The sequence below is a fragment of the Hippoglossus hippoglossus genome, chromosome 23 (genome assembly GCF_009819705.1).
Source record: "Hippoglossus hippoglossus isolate fHipHip1 chromosome 23, fHipHip1.pri, whole genome shotgun sequence".
Lineage (NCBI taxonomy): Eukaryota > Metazoa > Chordata > Actinopteri > Pleuronectiformes > Pleuronectidae > Hippoglossus > Hippoglossus hippoglossus.
This window is the reverse complement of record NC_047173.1, coordinates 12160176-12179109: the sequence shown is the minus strand read 5'-3', so window position 1 is coordinate 12179109 and position 18934 is coordinate 12160176. Positions and strand designations below refer to the sequence as shown.

Sequence of the window (18934 nt, the reverse complement as noted above, 5' to 3'; positions counted from 1 at the left end):
CTCGCCGGCTGATTCAACTTCGAGCTTGAGGCAGAAAGAAATTTTTAAAAAAAAATCAGAAGTGATGCACTTTGCAGCACGGGACTGAGAGAGAGAGAGAGAGAGAGAGAGAGAGAGAGAGAGAGAGAGAGAGAGAGAGAATCAAATCTCGCAATAATTGATGGATTAGTTTTCACAGACCATTTCCTCAGCAGTGAAGGAAGAAAAGCGGTGAACACGCTCGCCCCGCTTACTGAAATAACATAATATGCTGCATTAGAGTCTGCCCCTGAAGGCCAAACACGGTAAATACAAACACAGCTGACCTTGGAGGAGGCAAACACATTCACATTACAGTGGAGAGGCTGTTTAGGTTGCATGGCTGCTGACTTGAAAGAGACACTTTTGGGTTCTGTGGCCATTATTTCATTTCCATGTTTGGTTTGATCTATTTTTTTGTTTTGGGAATAAATGCTTTTTAGAGTCAAGGTCAAAGTGAAATCATACGCAGCTTTAGAAAAGGAAAGAAAAACATCTCAAATGGGTTGAAAATGAATCTTGGGGATAAATTAACCTTCTATTGATAACATGTTTAAAACCAAGCAACTTAATTTCACATCTAGAAAAAAGGAAAAAGGGGAAAAGGCCACTTTCCACTCGGAAACACAATCCGTGAGATTAATTTAGTTGAGAAAATACTTTATATTTATTCAGCTCATCTCATGGCAGTAATACCAGACGCACCTTGATCACGGTAAATCAAAATAAGACACTCAAAATGTTTCTGTAATACAAAATATCCTTGAACTAAATCATCTAAATCTCCTGCGTTATTACTGCAGTAATCTTCCACACAAACACAGAAACACAACTCGCTTTTTCTGCCCCGAAATCTGACCAATATCGATGTCTTAACACACACGCACGCAGTGAATATATATATATAAAGTATATATATATATATATATATAAAAGCTTCTTTAAAAGGTTTACGTCAGCGCGGACTCTCGGGCCGTCCCAAGCGGCTTAGCACTCCTTCGGCAAGAGAAACCGAGAGAGAGCAAGAGCACATTTCCCGAGAGAAGGCAAACAAAAGAGGAAGACGGTAAAAAGAAAAATCACTTCATCCTTGTATTGAAATAAAAAAAAACTTTTGAATTCTGCGCCAGTGTCAGGAGAGCTGCAACATTTGAAGTTTATTCATTCAATCTCATTCTGGCCCACTTGAATCCACCATTTGGAAACATATGACACCATTTCTCTGTTAAGCTGCGTTTATGCTGCATTGTGTCTGAATATAAATAAGTCCCCCCCCCCCCTGAAATCTTACTTATACAAAACCGTGTTCAAACATGAACTCTGGGTTCGGACCATATCCTGCTGTGTTGTCACAAGGCCTCACTTGGACACTATCCGGCATTTCTACGAGGGGGCTGGAGGCAGAGAAGCAGGGAAAACTCTGGAGATTGTGTGGAGATACAGCCCCTCCGGATAATTTCAGGAGTTCAGTGCATGCCTGAAAGCAGTTTATGTACACAGGTGGAAAAGTGGAAGATAAAGGAATGGTGGTGGGCGGTGTTTGTGTGGGTTTTCAGCAAATTTAAATATTTTGCTTGCGTGTATATCAGGGGAAATATCAAGAGTTTTAAGTTCTTTTCAGAGGAGTTATAAAATACCAGTGGTAAACGTCAGGTTTTTATGTCGTTCCCCTCGAAAAATCAAAGGAGTTCTCTCTGCATTTTACATTTTAGTTCCTTCAAGTCAACTCCCAACCTTTGGTCCCCCTCCAATAAAACTTAAAAAGATAAATCTTTGGGTTGCGGAGGGAACACAGGCAGAGAAGGATCGAGAGGGGCCTGGAGGAGGAGCAGGAGCGAACCATTTCTGAGCGCTTGCTTGTCAGGGGGGGGATCCATCAGCTGAGGGGGTTTCCCACTGACACCGAGCTGCATTTACTTCTGCTGGACAAGTTTGTGTTAGAAGTATTTTCAGCCAAACTCTATGCAATAAAGTGACATCTCAGGTTTTCTGGAGTTCAAAGAGCCTCTCACCATCAAAGGAATCCAGATTTAGCCTGCAAACATCAACATTTGCAAACTTCGAGGGCCGTTGCTTTTTATTGGAAATTCTAACATTCAAACTTATTGCATGTAACGTCGAAGTATTATCACTACGGGCTTTTTTTATTGTTGTTAACAAATGAATCAGTGGATTTTGTCTATATTTTAGCCACCGCAGTTCAAAGTGGTTACCTGAAGCCGATATCTCTATCAGCTATCTCAGCTAAGCTACGTAGAGCTAAAAGAAGAATGGATGATAAAGCCGAACAAGTCATCAGTCGACTAACAATAACACCAACTCCTCTCTTTGATTGTTGTGAAAAACTAATGTCGACCAGAAATCCCATCAGAGGGAAACGTATTTCATAACATCAAATTGCATTTTAATTACACGATATTAAATGAATGGCTAGTTCCAGTGAGCAATCTCTTGGGCAGCTTTTCGATCCATAAGCCGATTTTCTGCCAAGTCGTGTGTGTGTGACAGGAGGTGGAATGTACGGTTCAGCTGTATTGAGGAGAAGAATGGTAAAAAGAAGTTTGTTTTGTGTGTGTTTCTCGCCGAGAGTGAGTGAAATTGCAGGACGAATCAGAGACGTAACAAAGGTTGGAAAATAAACGTTGTGATTGTTGTGCTGCTCTTTATTCTGCTCTCTACTTTGTGCAAACTATCCACTCTGGTTTAGTCTGAGACCACCATTAAAAAGACATTTCAACAATAGCTTCACCTGCAGGAGCGGCGGACACGTCGGCCATAATGGCCCGAGCTTCACTCACGAATAAAAAGGTAAAATCACCCAATTTCAACTGGTGTAAAAAAGCTGAATAAAACACAGTCAGTCATTTAGCCATGAAAGCATCGGTTTATCCTTCTGTTTTCATCCGATCTCCAGCTGGTGCCTCCACTACTGAGCAGTTTTAGCAGCTCATATTGAGCATCAAGCTACACTGTGTTGCTGCAGGACCATCTGCTGAGGACTTGGCGGCAGGTCAAATTCCACAGACATTTTCCATGCTTCACAATGATGCTTGACAATCATCACATTGACACGGTTGTCTCATATCAGCCAGAGTTTGGGGCTGATGAGGGAAATGCAGTCTTCCAGGTCAGCAACATTATTTTCCATTTGTACATGAGGGGAGTGTGGTGCCAAGAGGCCTGAATAGAACCCATTGTTTGTGAATGATGGTCCTGGAAAGCAGGAGTGCGTTAGAATTAAAACAAGGGAGAGAGGGTATGTGGGACGGTGATTGGGGCGACGTGACAAATCATCCACGTACAATAACGTCTTTACTCCAGTTCCCACACATGACTCATTCAGACAGTTCTGCTTATGTCATCTGCTTCTTTGCTCCGAACCCGAAATCTCCAATGTCATCGCCGATCAAATCATTGGCCCCTCCCCCCCCCTGGCACTGCGTACCTGATGATGTAATCCTGGAGTTCAAGAGGTCGACAGACGGGGAGTTGATGACATAACCACAGTGCAGGGGGAGGGCAATCTGACTCCCGGGGGACTTTTCTACCGTCCAATCCCAAATGTCACAGAGAAACACAAACTTCATTGCGTGGGTTTCACAGACAAACGCTGGTTAGTCATTTTCTAACTGTGGCTCCAGGAAAAGAAACAAGAATTTAATTCTATGCCACTCAAACCCCACAGAAACAAAAGGAAATGTGAATTTATGAGACCAAGGTGACTGCACCATAGATGAAGCAGCGAGTGAGTAAATTAGTACCTGAATGGATGCGGATTCTTTTATTTTCTCCTGCGCGGTACAATGGGTCACGGCTGAGTCTTGGCTGAGGCTCTGTGCGATGCGTCGAGAAGACTAGGGAAAGCCGATTGGACATGCTGTGCCTGTTCCGATCAGCTCTGCTATGCCTGGAAGCCTAAGGTGGATTGTTTTGAACGTTACTCTGGGTCGTGTAGTTAACCGTACCTGACGTTTCCCCAGGCAAATGTGCGCCTGTGCACGTCTGTCTGTGTGCGCACGTGCACATGTGTGGGTCTGCCTCGTTTCTAAAAGACATGGTGATTATGTTAAATATAGAGAGCAACGTCCAATGAACCCGAATTATACCCATACATGTTACATACCTAACATGCTTAATAAGAGCAAAAATCCTTTAAACTATAAATACACAGATGCACTTAAGAACCTAAAGCTATTCTTGATTGAAAAAGGAGCTACAGGACAAACTAATAGTTCTTATATCAGATTTGAAAGTGTGATTTTCAAACTGCAAAAGCTGCAATTTTATGAATAGTGTTTTAAGCCAGCATGTGAAATCACTTAAAACCTTTCATCTTTATAAAGCTCTGATTTGAGAAAAGCAGGATCCAAGGCCTCGTCTGTTCTCTCAGTCCGAGAAACTAACGTCAAAGTTAGTTCAAGTAGCTAAACTATACATTTTGGGTTTCTGGGATTAGTTTGAGAAGTTAATGTTAAATGAATCTTAAACAGCTAAATTAAAAATGTAAGGGGTTACCAGAGAGCGTGATCTGGTGATGATGCACCGCTGGTTTTCTTCTGGCCGGGACAAAATAGAAAAGTGGCTGCAGTGGCCCCAAATATCCCAAATCCAATGAGGGCCTCTTTTGGCTGAGATAAGGTGCTCGCTGCAACATCTGGCAAACAGGAGCGTTGTCTAAGTGCCACTATTCACCCAGTGTGTGGGGCTGAATGAAGGTGCTGGGTGTGGGCCAGATCAATTTTGTTAAGAAGCTCCCGACCAAAAAGCAGTTTGTCACTATTACATCACTGACCAACAATGCAGCTGTTATCAATACTCACAACAAGCATTACTTAATCTGATTCTGATAATGTGGACAACAAAATGCATTGCGGTATTGCTTGGTACAGTTATATAATATGCAGATGGCAACTGGACAAATGTAATTTAATTTAAACTATAATTTTATATTACAACATTATTCTCAGGATTTTTTTCCTGTCTAATATGAGCCCATATTTAGAGTTTTTAATCTCATTGGATGCACATGCGAGCCCACTCACAGATGCACACACTGGCACACACGGTGCAAAAACAATTAGAATTGTCTGCCGAGGGATTTTCAGCGCTAAGCTCTCAGGAGGTGAAAATCTCTGCGACAGATGGGTGGACATTTTTTCCATAGCCGCACATTGTTCGCTCTCTCAAAGGACCTTTTTATCCCAGAAGCTCACTGACCATCGTGAGTCATGCCACAGCATCATCAGCCCTTTGGGAGTCCCACCATCTTAGCATTGTCTTTTCATCCAATTCAACCTTTACTTAAACTCTTAAAGAATCCCCGAAGGCATGAGCCCATTTAGTGAGGAAAAGATCATTTGAACACATCACATAATGAGGAAGTGAGGGTCCAACACTAGAGGAGCACACGCTGCTATATGATGCATCATCTTCAAGGTATTTCTAAGTGTTTACACTATGGTCAACACATCTGTTCTCTTTGCTAATTGCACATTTTGTGTGGAAGATAAAACAGGTTGTGATGCATTAAGGAGCCAGTAAAAGAGCCAGATACTATATGAGGGGTGTGTTATTAAGTGCCACACTTGTCTCTGTGTGTTTTCTTAACTCCGCAGTGACAAACTGTGCAGTCGTTACATTTTAAATGTTGGTGAGCATCTGTTGAACACTTGTGTTTTCATCAATGCAAAGTCTAATTGGTTTTAATACCAATCTGACATATCTATGCAGCTTTAAACATAACAAAGCTGTATAATGTCATTATTTTACATTTGTAATAAAAGGGACGGACAGGAAGTCGAGCTTTGATTATTCAATAAAATGATCATCTTGCATTATGCAATCAGAAGTGACGCCAGATGACGACGCTGATGTAATTTCCATCTGCAACCAGGACTGAAACATTTTGGATCATAATGACACTGGGCCGATCGCTCATCAGAGGCACTGCTCATGTGTACGAAGAAATGAAATGCATCAATCAGATGAGTGAATATTTTAGCTCACAGCATAAAAACATTGAAATTCGCAATGTGGGGGACTATGGTGACACGTATTACAGGGAGTGCTTGTTGCCCGGGACAACCTGTTTATCTCTCATCTAGATTGATCTCAAACGGATACAGGGGACGGTGAAAAGAAACTGTAGCCATGTTTTTAAGGAAAGTGGGTCAACATGTGGTCTCCTCGACCCTGTGGGACCTCTCACTCACTGCGTTTGGTGCAGTTATTCAGTCCCTGCCCTGCTTTTTTTTAATCTGTGTGGATGTTTTTAGCCCATACTACATTCACCATGCAAAATTCTAATCCACCCCCCCACCCCCCCCACCCCCCCCTCTCTGTAGATTAAAACTAAACATTTGGCAATTCCTGAAAAGGCAGCAGCAAGGCAGGCAGAACATATTAATCAGATAGGCCAAAATCCATATTTGTATTATATTTGTATTTTTACATTGAGACATTTAAAGTAATAGATATTGGTTCAAATATAACAACCGTGAATACCGTGAAAGGGCTTATGACTTTTGATTTTTTTAATTTTAGAGATGGAGGTCTTCACGTAATTGTTTCTGTGCCTCTGCCACACACACACACACACAGACACACACACTCACACACACACACACACACACACACACACACACAAATGTAAAGAGTCCCAAAACTATCCACTCTACCTCCTTACAACAGGCTTTATGTTCATTTAACGCAAAAACAAACCCAATCCTGGGAACACACACACGTGAACACACATCGCTGGATTACAGTCAACTGGGACTGTCTTTAGCTTTGCTCAACTTGTGCATGAAAAAAAAGAAGCTAATATTCCACCTGCAAGTCAGGAATCACCCAGCAGCTACATCCTCTGAGAAATGAAGCAATTTAAAAGCTCTACGCACCAAATGTGATATTCATGATTTGGATTCCAGCGGCGGCAGCAGGAGCCAAGCCACCCTGTCATAAGCAGACGTGATTCCCATTCAGAGGGGGGAGGGGATGCAGAGGAGACAGCACAGGGCGGCTTGTAAGAGAGAGGAGATTCCACCGCATGTGATGGTGAAGGGGAAAAAGAGAACAGGGGGCAAAGAGAGAAGAGAGGCCCCTGCACATCTTTAGGAGTCAAACATGCAGAGAAGCAGTGGGTCTACTTTTCCTTCAGGCTCCAGGACGGCAGAAAACTGTCATTCTTAAAATCTGCGTTCACTAAAATCACAAAACAACATATGTCCCCACTTCTTACAGAGGATACTGGGCTATACACATCGTTTCAGTATTTGTTCTTCATGCCATGATTCTTCATATATAGAGTGGTGTCGTCTTTATATAGTGTGACTGCTCATGTGCCTCTGACACTTTAAACATGTTCGATTGCATAAAAACTTTGTTCAAACTAAGTCGAACATACAAAAAGGGTTTTATAATTCAGATATTTCCCTGGGCTGTTGGTAGAGAACAACAAAAGAGCTTAAAGATCAGAGAATATTGGACTTGAAACCAATTTCCTGATGTTTAAACAAGCATTTCTTTGCTAACTGCATTCCACCAGAAAACATTATAAGGTGGTAAGAACTACTACACACTTGGAGAAGAGTGGGATTGTGGTTAAAACAAGTTATTACATTGTGTAGCTGATGGGTTTTAAGGGCAGTGCCACACGTATGTAAAAGTTCTCCAATTTTGAACTCCACGCTGCAGATTGGCTTTGCCACACGAAGGAAATGTTTTATTTGAGGTGAAGATTTGCCATCGCTCTACTCATGTATTGTGTGACCTTGCCCTAATACTGTAAGGACATCGAAATATTTGAAGGCAGCAGACAAGAAGAAATACTTGAACACAAAGAAATGACCGATACTGCCAATTTCTGGGGAGGACGGTGAAGCAAATCTAATTCTTCAAGAGTTTCTTAGCTCACAGCTAACACGGCTAAGTGTCGCTCTGACGTTTTAACCTTGTGTCGGTCACATATTGCTCCTATAAAGTCTGAATCATGTTCTTTCAAGAAAATACAACACGAGGTATAGAATAGGAATACCTCGTGATGGAGGCCAGCATGACTCTTAAGGGCCGGCAAAGCAGGTGGAGCCTGCGCTGGCAAAGCTCCAGGCTCATTGATCTGAGAGCATCAGAACAAGGAGCCACTGCAGCATCCAGCAGGCGCTCAGCGGGGCCACTCTGTAATGTATGCCTCGGTGCATGTGTGTGTACGTGTGTGTGCTGAGCTCCCCCATCTCTAAGTGCTACGTGCTCGCCCCACTTTAATCCTGAAGGAGACGGGGTGCAGGCACATACGAGATGTATCCTGGTGTCCGGTTGGTTTCGAGGGGGCCGGTGGGAGGAAAACAAGGGCATGGCAGGCACGGGGGGGGGAGTCACAGCGAATGTAGGAAAACACGAGTGCTGCCAGGTGGCATGTGGCATGTGGCATGTTAGGGTTTGTGTGCTTTGTGTGTGAGAGCCTACTTAGAATAACTGTGAGAGCGTATAGGGGAGGGAGAAGCACATGGAGCCGTATGAGGACCCTGGGATTTCCACCTCAGGCTATGGGATTGCTGCCAGTCAGACCCTCACGCACCTCTGCACACACAAGCACATAACCTCACCTATACACCTATTGCATCTCCCTCGTGAAAACACGGCCACAACCATCTCACGCTCTCATTTTAACACACACACACTTTGGCAGCCCCCCCGAGCGTATATAGCAAAGGACAGGGCGGACTGAAGGCTGCAGCCCAGCCGGGAGTTGTGTTGAGTGGTGGAGAGCGTGATGGTGAGAGGATGGAGCTGAATACTGATCCAGTCTGCAGAGGTGGCTACTGTAAGCATAAGCTGCTGATTAGAGGAGAAGAGAGGGGGATGCAGAGGAGAGCGGGGAAAGGAGAGGAAGGACAGTCATGGAGTAATGAGGCAGGTGGACAAAGATATAATTTGTAGGCTGCGAAGAAAGAGGCGAATATCGGGAGGGAATGAGAGTCGGTACAATGGAAGCTGGAGGAGTGGGAGTCACAGAGAAAGTAGCGGAGGAGGAAGAAAGAGGGGTAGCGAGGATCGCTGAGGGCTCCCCTCAGATCACACGGGCCCCTGAAGAATCCTCCTCAGACTCACTAACACAGTCGCTTCGCACTCTCCGTCGGAGAAGTCGGGGTTCGTGGCAGAAACAACCTTTTCAACCGCATTCCTTCTCTGTGCGCGGAGCTGAAGGCAGCTCCTTGATTTGTGCCTCACAAACGATGCCACTGGAGGAGATGAGGGACGAGTGATACGAGTCAGCGAGCGTTTCATTTTTCATTTGGAGCTTTGCAATGGATCGTCTGCTCCTGTTTTTAATCAAGTAAAGACACGTAGATGAGTTGGGGAAATGGTGGTTGAGTTGGAAATCCAGTGCCTCCCGGGGAGTATGTTACTTGATTCCCCCGTTACTTTACTTCACTAATTGACACGAGAATGTGTCCACACGTAGACGCATGTAGACGCAGCCGCGCGTAGGTGATGACGACAGGAAGTACTTTTGTCATACAGAAGTCTTTAGTTCGCTCTATAAACTGCAATGTGAAACCAAAACTAACCAGGTGACATTCAAACAATGTAATACAGAAAGAACCTTGGTCGGGACCTTCAGGTGTGAAAATGCCCTTAAAGCCTTTGCAAAAAGTTACAAATCTTCATTGATAATCCCCCAAAATATTATTCAAGAGCAGAACAATGTAAAAAAAAAAATTTGATTTCATTATTTATAGAAATCTATTTAGCGTATTTACCGAAATGTCAAACTTTTCCCTCGAGGGGTGACAGGTTGTCCTCTTACATAATTCATTCCCCCTGAATCTCAAAGACTGCTCGCCGCTAACTTGTGCCCATAGTTCCCACTATATAGAAAGAACGTGGATAAATAGACAGACAACATATTGTTCAGTTTGTTCCTGTCGTCGTCTCATTATCAGAAACGCATCACTTCTCCCGCTGCACTGACATCACAGCGACACACCATCTTGTCTGACCAGGATCATCACTTTAAGTGGAAATGACAATGCTGCGTCACATCTCCCGCCTTTCATGTATCACTGCTTCTGAATTAAAGACAGGCCTGTATACAGTATGCTCTCTCTCTCTCTCTCTCTCTCTCTCTCTCTCTCTCTCTCTCTCTCTCTCTCTCTCTCTCTCTCTGTCTCACTCTCGAGTTCTCCTGCTCTCCTCTTTCATTGTTCATCATTCCGTAGAACTGCCAGGAGGGCATCCACTTGTTTAATCCGAACCCACACACTCACCCATTTATTTTGCGCAGCTAATATCTTTTGTGTTGTGTTTTCTCCGTGTCTGGGTGACTCCATGTGACGGCACTTGTGTTATTTCTCGTGTCCATGCTGATGTACACTACTCCTGACCCACACCTTTCGGGAATTACGACTTGACGGTGCGATAAATCGACGAGGATTAACAGAAACAATGCAGACGCAGCCGAGTGGAACAGATGGGATGTGCGTTGTGTGTGTGTGTGTGTGTGTGTGTGTGTGTGTGTGTGTGTGTGTGTGTGTGTGTGTGTGTGTGTGTGTGTGTGTGTGTGTGTGTGTGTGTGTGTGTGTGTGTGTGTGTGTGTGTGTGTGCGTGCGTGCGTGCGTGCGTGCGTGCGTGCGGGGCTCCCGCAGAGGATATACATGTGACCTTGATGTTGGCGAGTAGAGAACATTCAACACTGTGGACAGTGCATATAAGTTCCCAGCGTTTTATTCTGTCACATCATTAAATCAAAGAGGGTTTAATGATGTTACACTGAGGGAAAGGAAAGCTGCTGCTCTGCTGCAGCGGCACATGGACGGACAGGGAGAGTAATCGAATGCAGCAAACATGCAAGGAGATTCTGGGGGAAACCGCAGTCTGCAAGAAATCTGCAACAAGAACGGCAACCACAAAGACAATGGCACCAAAGTCAAAACCAGAGCGATGCAGGAATCGCTTCACGAACAACAGTTAATGTCACGTTCTCGGTTTTAAGTCGCTCATTTGTGACTGTAGCTGCAGGTTTGCAAAGAAGAGTGGGGGGGAGGGGGGGGGACTGCAGTGTGGAGGCGGTGAAATACTTATGCAAATGTTTTTAATTGATTTAGACCTTTGTGTCGAGATTTGTTTTCACTTTGACAATTAAAAGTGTTTTGTTCCGAGTCAGAGAGCCTCATGGAATCTACTGATTCAACACCATTACACCATGAATAGTCTTTAAAGCCACTAAAAAACATACAGATGAAGATGCCACCATTGTTGCACTTCGAATTACTTCTGATTGAAAGGAATATGTTAGTTGTACTTTATAAAACCACATTGAATGTAATGTTTTCTTGACATTACAGAAGTACAACCGATTAAAGCTGCTCTATTCCTGATATTGGAGAGGATGCACAAACACATCCATAATCACCGGGGGGGAAATGTTTAATATATATTTTTATATTTGGAAGCTAGACCGTTATTAACATGAGTTACAGGATTATTTATGGGTTATTTAGTTATCCTCATGATTTTACCTCATGGTCTACTTTGCAGCCAATTGAGCCCCGGTTGAAAGATTCTTTACTGTACGATTGAAAACTTCTGCCACTAGGGGTCTCCCAATCAAAACAATAACGAAAATACCTAGTTGGGTGATGTCATGATGCAGCGTTGGATCATGGGAGTTGTTGTGCAAATCATGTCCACAGATGATGTCATGTATTACAGTTTAATCCCTAAACGGCGATGAAAGATTACGTTACAAGTGACAGAACAGACAAAACAGCTGACTGGCTGACTGGCTAACTGGCTGACTGGCTAGTGTGTTATTCCTTCGTCATACATCGTTTGCCCTGAAACTGACAGAGGAGACGATCAAAACCACACGTAAAGCAGATATGTCTCAATAAATAATGTTTTTAGACATTTTAATGAAGAACTGTCACATGTTATATCTTTAAGGTGACTATACAACTCATGAAAGTCAATTTTCCACTAAAGGGCGATCACTTTGTGGAGGATGATCACTTTTTGGCAGACGATCACATAGTCCTGAGTCTGCAACAGCAGCTCTGCGTGACGCCACGAAGATGACGCTGACTCATGAAATGTCTTCACAGAGGAACACTCAAGCTTATCAAGGCTTATTAGCACCTCAACCATAAAAAAACACATTTCCATCTCCGCTATTATTCCCCTCGGGTTGCGTCCCTCACATCTTTCTGCTGCTGTCTTAATGAGCGCCGAGCAGTCACAGTCTGCACAATCACACCTTGATCGTAGGTGGGGTTTTTTTTAAATGCGAAAGATGTAAGAGAGCTGAGAGTCGGTGATGTGCCCCGAGGAGCCGGTGCTTCGCTCGTCTTAAGATGTGTGTTTACACCGTCTCTCCACAGAGCTCTCACGGCACCTGTGAAATCGCTGCATCAGCCCGGGCCTCCGAACAGATGCATTTAAGAAAAAAACAATCCAGCCTCAGCTCAACCTGAGCACGCGCCATTATTTAACCAAACTTTCCTGCTATAGTCGCCCCAAAAAAACACTTCATCTCCAGTGTCTGATCCCACCCACTCGTGACAGCATCCCTTGGTGCAGAATTAATAAAGCGGCACCATTAAAATGCCAGCCTGGCTCCTCCAAATCAATATCCATTAAGCATCCAATTGATTTAAGGGGCCAACGACTGGGTGAATAATGTGAAAATACAGAAGGAGCGAAAATTACCTGTCAGAAAATTAAGCCTTAGCTAGTGAAGGGGATGTGAGGTTAATCATGTATGAGGACAAAACTCATGCAGACTTCAGAGTATGATACTTTTTTTTGGTGGTTTTTACTGTAATTTCTAGAAAATAAATATATTTTTCTGTTTTTCTTTTCTTTTAACAGCTTCTCTTTGTGACATTTCCCACATTTGCAGCTGACACTGTTACTCAGGTGATGACAGAGCGGTGACATTATGTGTCCGGGCCCCTTGAGGATATCACATCTTTTTTCTGGACAAACACATTTGCTATTTTTAGATAAGAAAATTGGATGCACTGCAAAAAAAAAGAAAAAATCCATATTTATTAAGGTCACTGGATTTAATATCGAGTCCCATTTTAACAAGCCTGATATCGAGGTGACTTCTATGTTGGTTCTAGTAATTTAATGAAAAGGATTATTTTGTATATGACCATGACACAAAAATCCAGAAAACTCAAGCTGGATTAAGAAGATTTCTAAATCAGGTTGCTGAGATCTGAACAGTCTTTATAATTTACTGTTTTTTTACTACTTACTCCGCTTTCCTGGCCAGTCCAACTGAGCGGCACAGGGTGGTGGGAGTCTGCGGAACCAGGGACTTGCAGCAGGGGCTCCTCTTGTCCTCCTCGCCGGAGTCCGGGCTGGCTTGGCTCGTTTTGGGCGACTGCGGCGAGGTGGGGACGAGCTGCAGCTGCTGCGGGTGGTGGGAGGACGGAGCAGCGGGTGACGGAAGCTGCTGCTGTTGCTGCTGCTGATGGTGGTGCTGCTGCTGCTGCTGAGGCTGGGCCGACAGACCTGGGATCTGCTGCTGCTGCTGCGGCTGCGGCTGCTGCTGCTGCTGCGGCGGTGGTGGTGGCTGGTGCTGATGCTGCTGCTGAAGCTGCTGCTGCTGAAGCTGCGCCTGGTGCACCGCAGCCTTGTTGCTCCCCGGGTGCGGGTGATGGAGGTGGGCCGGCGCCTGGGGACTGACGCTGCGGTGGGTCGGGTGTTGGTGGTGGTGCGGGTGGTGGTGGTGCTGATGCGGAGCCGGCTGCTGGACGTAGTGGTGCGGGTCGCGCAGCAGTCGGTTCTCGCCGATCAGGTCCTCCACCTTGCGCTCGAGCTCGTCGATGCGCTGGCGCTGCGTCTGGATCAGGCTCTGCTGGTTCTGGACGATGGTGGTGAGCTCCTTCAGGTACAGAACGGCTTTCATTGGATTATCCAGCAGGCTCTCCATCACTGACTGTGGCTGCGACCGTGTGCCCGGCGACGCTGACTTCTCCTTCAGCTGGTTCTGGCGCTTCTGGGGCCTCGGAACGGTGCGTAACCGGGATGCTCTGGCGGCCGTTTGACGCCTCTACACTCTGGAGGGGCTGGGTATCTCTCCCTCTCTCTCTCGCGTGTGCTCCCTCTCCCTCTCTCTCGATCGATGCTGTGTGAGGATACCAGAAATGGTGCTGATGCAAGAGGAGGAGAGCAGCATCAGTGGAGTGAGGAGGCGGGGCTGTAGTGGGCACGTGACGTCAACACGCAAGGAAACGCAGGGGTCACATGAGAGAATCAGTTTTGAACGTGTCTTCTGTGTGTTTCACCTCCCTGAATCAGTCTTAATCACTCTTGAATTAAATGCATTTAACTTGCCACCCAAAAATCCCCACCTTGAATAGAAATAAACAGCTCATTTGTCAACTACAATAATTCAAGATGTACCAGATAACAAAACTTGCTCTAGATATTTATTTAAATGATTCTCTCCATATTTTTTCTTTCTATGGTGTATACTACTTTCCATGATGCATTGTGGGATACAATGAGTCCACTATATAGGGCATACACACTTTTGCTAAACATTCGGACAGCACTGGCGAATGGCGAATTTACCACACTACAGTGAAATGCCAGTGATTTCAGACACAACCTCCCACTGAGCTGACTCAATCTGTCGACTCATTCTCACTGACATTTGCTCCCTGATGTTCGAGGTGTGACTTGAGCGTGCGACTCAGGCGAGTTGAGACCCTGCTCTCCGTGTGAATGTGCGACGTGTTCAGTGGACCCGTCACTTACGGGGATCTTTTATGTCAGACCGGTCGTCTTTATGTGCGGAGCGTAACTCACTTTTCAGGACGTTGCCCTGCAGGTTAGGGAAAGGAACGGGCACGGAGGAGAATGTAATAACGCTGCTCACTTAGCAGCTCAGGAGGAAAATTATGTGACCGTGTGCTGATCTTCTTATTGCAGGTAGATGTACAGAGGGTTTTCTTTAGTGTGTGCATACTCACCAATTTCAGAGAGCTGCAAACTAATCATAAAGTTTGAAGGGAGGACTAGACTTTCTCGTCTGGTTTGAGCGGCATGAATCTTTGCAAATGAGGGGAAGGCTGCAGGGAGTCAGTCTGTGTCTTGGTGTTTCAGACTTTAATAAAAAAAAAAAGTATGTATCCAGCTTTAGCACGGACAGGAAATGGTCTTCCACTAAACGTTACCCAGCTGCTCTGCTTCCTGCAGTGTGATGTTTCAGATTTCCATTGTCGACACAATCGTGTTTGCATGTGTAACTGGCCTAATTACTTGTGGTGTTTCTTTTGTTTGATAGAACTTTATACGCTGACAGGACGATTCAAACGTAAAACCGACGTGTTTATTCACGATGAAAGTCTTTTTGAACTCTGAAGGGTTCCCACACGCAGCTCGTGTAAATTACTGTTAATTAGTGTCAGAGTCTAACGGTCGGCCGGATTCATCCCGAACAGGAGTGACATTAACGATATGCTGTGATTAATGCTGTTTGTTGTGAGAATAGAGACGATAACAACCCAACCGGATTCGTATATTTATTTGCTCTTGAGGAAGTCGTTGTTAAAAGTTGCATCAAACTTTATCCTCGCACAGCTCGGAGGAAGTATGAATATCACATGACCTTGCGGGAGTGAGTTATTATGGCCACGGTGGCGAGCCAGCGCGGGTGCAGCCAGGCCCTTCCTTCCATATGGCTGCTTTACAAGCTGCTTGAAGTGAAAAACAGCTTGTGCACCCGAGCTGCAGCACATGCCTGGACGGAGCCAAAAATGGGTTTTGTGGCAGGATTGTAAAAAAAAAGGAGGAAATGGTGCCAGCAGTGACTTTGGCGCTTGGGTGTCATCTGTAAGGTTCAGCCTTACTTATTATGGACTCTCAGCTGGAAGAGGTGCGACCCACCTTTAACACCAATTACCTCACAGAGCAGCCGGGAGCCTGGGGGGGGTCACACCTCCTTGATCTGAAACGACAAGGACGGGGCTCAAAATGTGTCGTGAATAATCAAGTTTCCCTGCGTCTGGAGATCAGAAAACCTTGGATGCCCCCTTTTTTTAAAAAGAAAAATACACAAAACTTAAGGGAAATGCATCACTTTAAAGGTAGAGATGTTTAAAAACTGATGCAATTATTGAAAATGCCTCAGAATCGGGCCTCGGCAAGAGATATTTGTATTCTTCTTTTTCATGTTATCGACGCCATCAACACTTGCCACATAGTAAATCCTGCGGAGGATCTCCTGCTGTGTTCTTACATCAGCTCATTTGGACATCATCCAGAGTTTTTAGTTGGGGGCTGGTCGGAGAAACTTTGCAGAAAAGTTTGGAGCCTCTCGCTCCGACACCTCTCACATACAGCACCTCTGGAGAATGTCAGGAGATTATCAGTGCATGTCTGAAAGCAGCTTTTGAGAGATCGCTGATGTTCAAATTCCCATTTCTAATTCCTCCGCCCCTGAACGAGAGAGAAGTTTAAAAGTTCTCAGTGTCGAAGTTTTGCCCTCCTGCAGAACTGTGTTATATCAACATATAGGCCCGCTCCCCTGAGTGCTGTTGTATCCTGGGTCGGTTGCTAAGTTGAAAGAAGACCAGCTCCGTTCGCTCTCTCATTATTCAGCGGATCCTGACGCAGAATCCAACAGACGCACACTGAGCACACTGGTGTGAACCCAGAGCAACAGTCGGAGAAACAGAGAGTCGTCTTTCAACCTGTGTTTTGAATAGCCGTGACTCTCAGCACTTATATTATATACATTTAAAACATCTCCATTTGATGTGATGGCTCTTATTCATTCTCTCACAACTGCAGTTAGAGGGATTACTCACTTTCCTCAAATCTTCCCGACTGTAATAAAACAACACTGCTCCATTCGGTGGCTCATCTGGGGTTCAGCGCCGCTCATTAATATTGATAAATGACTTGTTGCGTGCACCCGACTCGCCTTACAACACGAGAGATTTTAAGCCCAGAGATGACTCATTGGTTATGGATGTTTTTGTGCGTCATTACCGTCCCTTTAGAAAAGCTTAAGAGAGAAAAGAAGACACAATGCCAAAGGGAGAGATTTATCAAAGCGAAGCTGTCGTTGTCTCTTCTCCTGCTCGCGAGTGATGCCAGAGAAGTCGAGAGAGTTCATGAATAGAAGTTGATGAAGAGGGGGAAACAGATTTCAAACATTTATTCCAAGGAGTTTGGAGCATTAGCGGCATTAAGAGACGCGATAAGAGCAGACGACACGATGAAGCAATAAATGTCAGGTAGAGATTAATTGCTTGTGACGCCGCACTTAATTACTTCGCACACGAGCGAGTCACTAAGTTATTGACACCGCGAGCCAAGTGGCAAACATGATTATTTGTATTTACACTGCATGGGGCTCTTTTAATAAAATATCTAAAGTTTATTTTTCGAACACTATTAAGGGAAAATTGGTTCCTATAGAGCTCATCTTCACCTCACCCAGAGAGGTTGTGTTTTTGCCCCTATCCGTCTTTTTGTTTGTCAGTAGGATTACACAAATGGATTTCCATGAACCTTAATGGAAGGATGGGACATGGACCAGGAAATACCTCATTAAATGTTGGCTTGAATTCTGACAAATGGGTAGATCCAGGAATTTTTGTAATAGCGAGAGAGGGCTTTTTGACATTTTTACCAGGGAATAATAATTTATCTTGAAAGATCAGTCATAGAGGAATAATATATATATGAGTGTGTGTAATTTGGTGCAGATCCAAATAACAATGCAGATATAGTGGTCTAGTTGTTATGTCGACATCAACTCTACTGAGTGCCACTCTAGTTTTATTGTGTACTGGCAATATGTTCTAATATTTTGACCTCAATCAAAACAATCGATGCTAGAGGACCACCAAGGTCCTTAGGATTCATCCTCTTGGGACCAAGCAATCTATGCCAATCAGCCCAATCGGGACCAAAGTGCCAGGTGCTGCTTTGAGTGGCTGAAAATAAGGTTGAACTAATTCAGATGGGTATAAAGGTTTCTTATTTCTAACTGAAACCATTCAGAGTAAGAGGGACCCACACTGAAGACAAAACACACTTCAGACTCTTTCCATGAAGGACTCTGCTTGTAGGTGAGTGCAGGTAGAACCTTTTTATATTCGATCTGTGGGTAAAACACATTATTCTTTTTATTGATCTACCCCAGTGTCTCTGCACAAAGTGGGGAGGTGCAGATAAAAGAGGAGCAGGTGAGTAGCAGAAGGAGTTTCAAGCTTTGAGTCAACTAAAATGGGGATTGTGTAAAAGGGGCTGCAATTGAGGGTTATTTGAAAAATGACGAGGACTTGTTGAAGTTTTGGACAAGAATAGTTTACAAACTATTTGAAGTCAGACAAAGACTGTAAAATGACTTTAATACTGGCTAAGGCGGAGATTATGATTATTTATTTATTTTATCCAGATGATTTGGCTTCACTTTTGGGACGCTATCATGTCGTCCATCTTTATTTACAGTCTACGGAGCCCATTAGCAGCTGTTTTTTGCAAACTTGCACCTCCATGTTTGCATTTTTTAAATATCTTCTATGCTGCCAAGACTCCGACATCGCTATTAATAATGTATTGAGACACGGTTGCTGCAAGGAGACCTGAGGCACCCGGGGATCAGCTGAGCAAGTTTCTCTCTGCGCGTGTCACCTGGACGACTTTGATTCCAACGGCAACGTCAGCGCTGAGGTTGCATTTACCCCGAAATCTGCAGCTTGTGTCAAATTAAATAAATGCAATTAAATTGAAACTAAACCAACAACTTCAAAAGAGGTGTATTCTTGTCAGGGTTAGGGTTTATCAGATTTATCCTCAATTTTTACTTGCAGCCCTTTTTAAAATCCTCCACCTGATTAAAACAAGAGGGAATCTTTAATGTGTGCAACTTGTTGACCCCTGG

General features: G+C 44.3%; 1 protein-coding gene across 4 annotated transcripts in view; it reads right to left on the bottom strand.

Moving 5' to 3' along the window:
• Nucleotides 1–14194, bottom strand: part of iqsec3a (IQ motif and Sec7 domain ArfGEF 3a) — an 87497-nt gene extending 73303 nt beyond the window's left edge. For 3 of the 4 annotated variants that reach the window (XM_034577601.1, XM_034577603.1, XM_034577602.1), the window contains exon 1: nt 13284–14190. In XM_034577601.1, coding sequence (XP_034433492.1) covers nt 13284–13963 — 680 coding nt within the window. In that variant the 5' untranslated portion in view covers nt 13964–14190. Of the gene's footprint in view, nt 1–13283 lie in introns of all 4 variants that reach the window. The other variant, XM_034577600.1, reaches the window with a different exon arrangement.
• Nucleotides 14195–18934: the final 4740 nt, after the last annotated feature.